This window comes from Salmo salar, chromosome ssa19 (assembly GCF_905237065.1).
Source record: "Salmo salar chromosome ssa19, Ssal_v3.1, whole genome shotgun sequence".
Lineage (NCBI taxonomy): Eukaryota > Metazoa > Chordata > Actinopteri > Salmoniformes > Salmonidae > Salmo > Salmo salar.
The window spans coordinates 76,904,920-76,912,762 of record NC_059460.1 but is presented as its reverse complement, the minus strand read 5'-3'; the positions used below and the strand labels follow the sequence as shown (position 1 = coordinate 76,912,762).

General features: G+C 43.4%; 1 protein-coding gene across 3 annotated transcripts; it reads left to right on the top strand.

The window, feature by feature from the left end:
* LOC106579635 (transmembrane protein 14C) lies at positions 1–6,651 on the top strand. Of its 3 annotated transcripts, none has more exons than XM_014159732.2 (5): positions 1–129; positions 2,427–2,500; positions 2,650–2,751; positions 2,969–3,056; positions 6,151–6,651. In XM_014159732.2, exons 1-5 carry the CDS (start codon positions 11–13, stop codon positions 6,164–6,166), a joined length of 399 nt encoding a protein of 132 aa, XP_014015207.2. In that variant the 5' UTR covers positions 1–10; the 3' UTR covers positions 6,167–6,651. The 3 variants fall into 3 exon arrangements, with proteins under 3 accessions (XP_014015207.2, XP_014015206.2, XP_014015208.1); XM_014159731.2 differs by lacking the exon at positions 6,151–6,651 and adding an exon at positions 3,171–3,621; XM_014159733.2 differs by lacking the exons at positions 1–129; positions 6,151–6,651 and adding exons at positions 589–891; positions 3,171–3,621.
* Positions 6,652–7,843: the final 1,192 nt, after the last annotated feature.

Here is a 7,843-nt window from a genome sequence, read left to right as displayed (position 1 = left end):
TACATGGGATATGACGTCCAGAGTGTTCCAGACTAATTACGTTATGCTGTCTGCCATGTGGAGAAAAACTTCACTTCCCGTGGGGTCTTTGGCAACGCGTCATTACTACGATACGCCAAAAGGAGCAAGGTTGTACACAAGCTTGTGTTTTACTATTCATCCAAAGGTTTCCTAAGCTTGACAATATAGCTATCTGCCTTATAAATGAATGCCGATCGCACACATGGGCAACTCCATTGACTCAATGGGCACTGTTGTCATAAACTGCTAGGTTTGCTATGTTGCCCTCTGACTTGCACTTTTGTGGGATTGATTTACTATCTAACTTGTTTCCCAACCGATACATTACAATGTACTGAAGAAAATGGAATATAATATATATTTTAAAAAGAGAAACATTGTAGCAACGTTGGGGGCAATTAACTACAGTGTTCCACTGAGGAATTTAGCTGGAACAGGCTACGCTGTTACCAGAAGATAGTGACCCTACCGTCACGCTTGTTTACACTGAGCTGCAGTGGGGGTCTTGGATCCTGGTTCCATTAAGACACGGTGGGGCCTGCATGAGATATGAGTTGGGAAATGTACTTCAATGTACGGATGGGATATGCCACTCTACTCCAAAATGTACTTTTATCCACACTGCTGCATATAGAAATTGTAAATACTTCAAGTTTTCCAAGAAAACTGCACTTTGTCCTCATGCTAGCTAGCGTTAGCCACCGCAGTTGTTATGGAACGTGGTGTTGAACAACAAAGGAGCTGATTGGCTGACACTGCCAATACAAAACGGCTGAGGTGGCTACTGCTATGTAGCATGAGGACAAAAAGGGCAGTTTTCCGGAAAACTAGCAGTTTTTCAATCTTCTCGATGGAACAGTGTGGATAAAGGTAAAATTGAGTACAGTGGTATATCCCATCCCTGCGTTGAGGTACGTTTTCTGACACATATCTCGTGCCAGCTCCAATGTGTTTTAATGTAACCATGATTGCGTTCCGTTCCCAGTGCAGCTCAGGGTAAACAAGCATAACGGTAGGGTGGTGTCTTCTGGCAAGCTATATTGTTTCTAAGTGAACAGGGGTGTATTCATTATGTCTTGCAAGGGAAACCGTTTAAGAACCAAACTGAAGCAAACGAAATGGGGAGGGAACCTACCTGATTTTGTCCAATAGAAACTTTTGTTTTCGTTGCAAGACATTTAACGCATTAGTGGAAACCAAGACAGTTCTCAGGGCAGGTCTGTTACTTTTCGTAACAGGTTAGGAGAATGAACGTGGAAGGTTAGGATAATTAGGTTAAAGTTAGGATAAGCTAAAATTGTCCCTGACGTGACTCAAACATACTTTTGCATATTTTGTGTATGTGGACGCCACTTCAAATTAGTGGATTAGGTTATTTCAGCAACAAACGTTGCTGACAGGTGTATAAAATCGGGCACACAGCCATGCAATCTCCATAGACAAACACTGACAGTAGAATGGCCTTACTGAAAAGCTCAGTGACTTTCAATTGGGCACCGTCATAGGATGCCACCTTTCCAACAAGTCAGTCCGTCAAATTTCTGCCCAACTAGAGCTGCCCCGGTCAATTGTAAGTGCTCTTATTGTGAAGTAGTAGAAACGTTTAGGAGAAACAACGTCTCAGCCGCGAAGTGGTAGGCCACATGAGTTCCAAACTGCCTCTGTAAGCAATGTCAGCACAAGAACTGTTCGTCGGGAACTTCATGAAATGGGTTTCCATGGCCGAGCAGCCGCACACAAGCCTAAGATCACCATGTGCAATGCCAAGCGTCAGCTGGAGTGGACTCCATTGGACTCTGGAGTAGTGGAATGCGTTCTCTGGAGTAATGAATCATGCTTCACCATCTGGCAGTTTGGGATGAATTTGAGATTAATTGGAACGCCGACTGCGAGCCAGGCCTAATCTCCCAACATCAGTGCCCGACCTCACTAATGCTCTTGTGGCTGAATGGAAGGAAGTCCCCGCAGCAATGTTCCAACATCTAGTGGAAAACTTTCCCAAAGGAGTGGAGGTTGTTATAGTAGCAAAGGGGGGACTAACTCCATATTAATCTCATTTTGGCATGAGATGTTCGACAAGCAGGTGTCCACATACTTTTGGTCATGTATGGTATCTAGCCACAACCAGGTCTGCCCTGAGAACAGTCTGGGTTTCCACTAATGCGACGCAACTTCTTGCAACAGAATCGGCGTAATCAATACACCTCAGCTTAGCAGTTAGCTACATTTTTGCGAAACAACAAACGTAGCCATCTAACATATTTAACAGGCACATCTTGAGTTAATTAATGACTTGCTACATGTGTATTGTCACCACATGTCCACTGCCAATTCTTCTGCAGTGGGTTTGGCAAAAGGCGATAGTAGCCTAACATTCTCCCTGTTTCCTTCGTTACGTGTTCTAGAATGACTGATTGGGTTGGATATGGGTATGCAGCACTCATTGCATCCGGAGGAGTGATGGGCTATGTCAAAGCACGTACGTTTATTATTGTGCCGTCATGTTAACTCAATTGAATAGAGGAAATAGCTTTCGAGTCTAATGCATTGCATCATATTTCCAGTCTTGTGACAATGAACTGGTAACACGGTTTCCACTCTCCCCTGTACATCTTTTGGTGTCTCCAGGCAGTGTCCCCTCCTTGGCGGCAGGTCTTCTCTTCGGCAGCCTAGCTGGGGTTGGTGCCTACCAGATATCGCAAGATCCTACAAATATTTGGGTGTCTCTAGGTTAGTAAACCTCTGGTGTAGTCCCTCACTGTTTTGTGAATGTATCTCTGTTAAAAGTACAGTTTCTGTCACATTTAGACACCCTAACCAAGTATGCATACATATGTCTCATCGCCCAGACCTCTCTTGATCACTACTAACTGATTTCTAGCTACTCATGATAATTAGTTTTACAGTAGACCTACTGTATTGAGTCAATTCCCCCTGTATCACACAGTCACATCAGGAGCCCTGGCAGGTGTGATGGGAAAGAGATTCTACGCTTCCAGGAAGATGATGCCTGCTGGAATGACGGCATCAGCAAGGTAGCCAATCAACTCCCTTCTTTTTTTGTTGTTGTTTCAGGACTAGGAAATGGGTATGAGGACGATGCGGTATGAGATTACTTAACGTGTTATTTTTGTCTCTACCTTGTGTAGTCTACTTATGGTGGGGAAGCTGGGTGTTGGAATGCTGCTGCAGAAGCCCTAGGAGTCATAATGCACTGAAATGAAGAAGACTTTCACAGACACTGACGTTTAAATCACTATCCTCTCGTGCTTTTCTACGGTCTTATATCGTTCATGAAGAATATCAGTGATATATGTGGATGTTATTTTGGAAAAAGGTATAATTGAACAATGATTTATAAAATAACAAGGACTGTCATGCATTTTTGTTCATATTGTTACGCAGATTGTCATTACGTTACAAGATATAAATGAACCATGAAGTTGTGTATAAGGTTTATAAGATGGCCAGTGTTTATTTATTTACCTTTATATAAGCGTAGACTGCCATCATACATAATAACTGAAGTCAATGCTGCCTTAGCCACTGATGCAGTAAATGACAACTCTGGATATATGAGCAATAAACCTTTAACAATTACAGTTTTAGGAAGAATTTCCTAATAAAATGTCCTTTGAGTTTAGTAATGTAAACAAAACACTTAAAAATAATAGAAACAGAATATAATTACATTATAAAAATCTAGAATATAAAATTCACAAAAAATCTAATATTATCATAAACTAATTGCAAGAGGCATGCCAGATGTCGGCATCCAACGGTTTCTGGACGTGATTGTCTATGAGGGATACTTTAGAGCAGTGTTTCTTAAAGTATTGGTCGGACCCAAAGTGGGCCCTGGACATGCGAGAGGTGGGTCGTAAAATGATGAGAATACATCTATAATTACACATTTATTTCTTCTTAATTTGGGTCATTGGAGGACGATTTGAGTGATGGGAGGATTGACAAGTTGAAATTTTCTTGGGTCTTGAGCTGAAAAAACATTTTTTTTAAGAACCACTGTTTTAGAGCAAACACATCAGCCTGTCAATCAGCAATTACAATAGATGGTTACGGTCCTCTTCTGGTGACGTTAGAGGGATCTGTCCTGGCATATGTCTTGTGTTCATATACATCACCCAAATGATGCCAGTATAAAAACATGTATAGAAGGTATAGAAATGTCTCTCCTTGAACATCCCTGTACATGTTACTTAGTTGGAATAATACATTGGAGGCCTTTCAGAAGTACATGCACTGAGGGCAGTGAAGTTCAGAGCTACAAAACAGTTTCCTTCTTAGTGCAGATCAGACTGGCTAAACCTGCGAGTTGGATTTATAGCTTCTCTTGGTGCACTAGCGATTCCGTACTTGGATGCCAAGTCTACCCTCCCATAGACTCGCTGTGTAGGTGGACCTCTAGTCTGGTTGCTATAGGTTTTCCACAGATCTGAGTAGCTCTGGCCTTTTCATTTGAGGCCATCATAATCTGAAAAGAAAAAAAGATCAGAGTGATCCATGTGCTGAATTTACTATACCATAGTTACAGGACCCCTTCTATAGGGACAATTTTCTGGACACAGATTCAGCCTAGTCCAGGACTAAAAAGCATGCACATTGGGGAATTTCTGTTGAAAGTGCTTTTTGGTTCAGGACTAGACTTAATCAGTATCCTGGGAAATTGGCCCATAGTGTGTTCTTTCCAGCCTCAAAGTAACTCTGAGACAGACATCCATGGCAGAACATCCACTCACTTTCATTGCATCAAAATGGCTCTCTTTAATGTCATGTAGATGAATGTTAATGTACAGTGCATTCAGAAAGTATTCAGAACCCTGGACTTTTTCCACATTTTATTACGTTACAGCCTTATTCTAAAATTGATTTAAATTATATTTTTTCTCCCTCAATTTACACACTACCCCATAATGACGAAGCAAATTATTGCTAATGCATTAAAAATCAAAAACATAAATATCTTATTTACGTAAGTATTCAGACCCTTTACTAAGAGTCTTGAAATTGAGCTCAGGTGCATTCTGTTTCCATTGATCATCCTTGATGCTTGTACAACTTGTTTGGAGACCACCTGTGGTAAATTCAATTGACTGGACATGATTTGGAAAGGCACACACCTGTCTATTTAAGGTTCTACAGTTGACAGTGCATGTCAGAGCAAAAATCAAGCCATGAGGTTGAAGGAATTGTCCGTAGAGCTCAGACAGGATTGTGTCGAGGCACAGCTCTGGGGAAAGGTGTATAAAATCCATAGTCAGACTTTCAACGTGGCACCGTCATAGGCTATCACCTTTCCAACAAGTCAGTTCGTCAAGTTTATGTCCTGCTAGATATGCCCCGGTCAACTATAAGTGCTGTTATTGTGAAGTGGAAACGTCCAGAAGCAACAACGGCTCAGCCACAAAGTGTTGGGCCACACAAGCTCACAGAATGGGACATTTCATAGGTCAAGAGTCCAGTCATGTCCGAATCCAAATAGATACACAGATCTCTCTTTGAGTTAGATTTATGAGGGATACTGTGTTATGTTACAATTACTGTTGGGGGGTCTACTGGAGGGGCTGTTGGGGGGCATGGTGGAGGGGTTGTTGGGGGGGGGATCTACAGGAGTGGTGTGGGGGCCTGTTGGGGGGTCTGCTGTTGGGGGGGGTCTACTGGAGGGGCTGTTGGGGGGCCTGGTGGAGGGGCTGTTGGGGGGTCTGGTGGAGGGGCTGTTGGGTGGGTCTGGTGGAGGGGCTGTTGGGGGGTCTACTGGAGGGGCTGTTGGGGGGTATGGTGGTGTCTGCTGGGGGCTTTGGGGTGGTGGCCCTGGGACGTTTGAACCGAGGACTGCAGTTCAGCTTTGGGCTTTGATGAGCCTCGGGATTGAATCCTCACTGTGGCCTTGCGTAACTCAGTCCCGGGCCGAGGCCCCGGCACCTGGCCCACCTGGAAGTAAGGGTACCGCAGAGCCTAGAACACACAGAATGGGGTTATAGTGTATTGGTTATCTACATATAACAGGAGTTTCCCATCATGGAATCAAGTCATTAAGACCCAGTCTGTTTGTTGTTGTCATTCAAGAAAGTCATTACCACAACAATAGTTAGAACACATATCTAATTACAGGAAGAAGAGAAAATAAGAGTGGAGAAGCTGGGGATGGAACCCTCGTCACCAGGGCGGAAGAGCTACCACATACAGTAAATATGTTGCCCTTCATTAACACGTATTACACAAGCAACACAAGCAGCACATGCAGGAGCCCTATGGGCTAATCAGACAGCCTCTGTGGGGCATTACTCCCCAGCACACCTAGCCAATGACCATAGGAGTTGACAGCACAAACAGATCTCTGACCAGGCTACAGCACACCAAGCCTCTGTCTTTGACTCCTCAGAAGCTGATGATTCAGCTTCTTCACTGACTGTGGACATTCGTCATGGGCTGGACCAAGGAGAAGAATATTAATGTGTGTACAGTGACAAACATTCTTCATAATATAATTGTCATAGAATATCAACTGAAATTGAATAATGGAATGTCATGAGAACGATAAGTTTGTTGATAATTGTGAGCACTGTCAGTTGAAGCTGACACTTTTGTAAACATAAAATGCACCTAAAACAATATGTTAACCATGTGTTGTGTACCAATCTTTACCTTCACTTCTCAGATTCATGCACTCTTCCCACGAATCAAACCTCTTCATTCTGTAAGACAAATGGCATGATATTTACTGTTGCAATACCATTTGACACTACAGGAACAACCAGGTATGCTTTACTTTGCAGACAACTATTGACAGAAATCCCATGGTATTACGTCATTACATAATATTAGCTTTAGTTTCTTACCTTGACAAACAACCTCTCCCTCAACTTGAGCAAGACAAAGGAGATGATTGTGGACCACAGGAAAAACAGGGCCGAACGCCCCCATTCACATCTACGGGGCTGTAGTGGAGTGGGTCAGAGCCTGGTTCCTCTCTAGGTTTCTTCCTAGGTTCCGGCCTTTCTAGGGAGTTTTTCCTAGCCACCGTGCTTCTACATCTGCATTGCTTGCTGTTTTCGGCTGGCTTTCTGTACAGCACTTTGTGACATCGGCTGATGTAAAAAGGGCTTAATAAATACATTTGAGTGAGTGATTGATTTATTTTTTTTAGGGGTGGATCAGCTTAGTATTGTGGAAAGAATATTGCTTCCATCAATGTAATTGTCTGCATCATTTCCAATCCCCCATATATTTTTTGGGTAAATATATATATATATACACTGCTCAAAAAAATAAAGGGAACACTTAAACAACACAATGTAACTCCAAGTCAATCACACTTCTGTGAAATCAAACTGTCCACTTAGGAAGCAACACTGATTGACAATAAATGTCACATGCTGTTGTGCAAATGGAATAGACAACAGGTGGAAATTATAGGCAATTAGCAAGACACCCCCAATAAAGGTGTGGTGCTGCAGGTGGGGACCACAGACCACTTCTCAGTTCCTATGCTTCCTGGCTGATGTTTTGGTCACTTTTGAATGCTGGCGGTGCTTTCACTCTAGTGGTAGCATGAGACGGAGTCTACAACCCACACAAGTGGCTCAGGTAGTGCAGCTCATCCAGGATGGCACATCAATGCGAGCTGTGGCAAGAAGGTTTGCTGTGTCTGTCAGCGTAGTGTCCAGAGCATGGAGGCGCTACCAGGAGACAGGCCAGTACATCAGGAGAGGTGGAGGAGGCCGTAGGAGGGCAACAACCCAGCAGCAGGACCGCTACCTCCGCCTTTGTGCAAGGAGGAGCAGGAGAAGCACTGCCAGAGCCC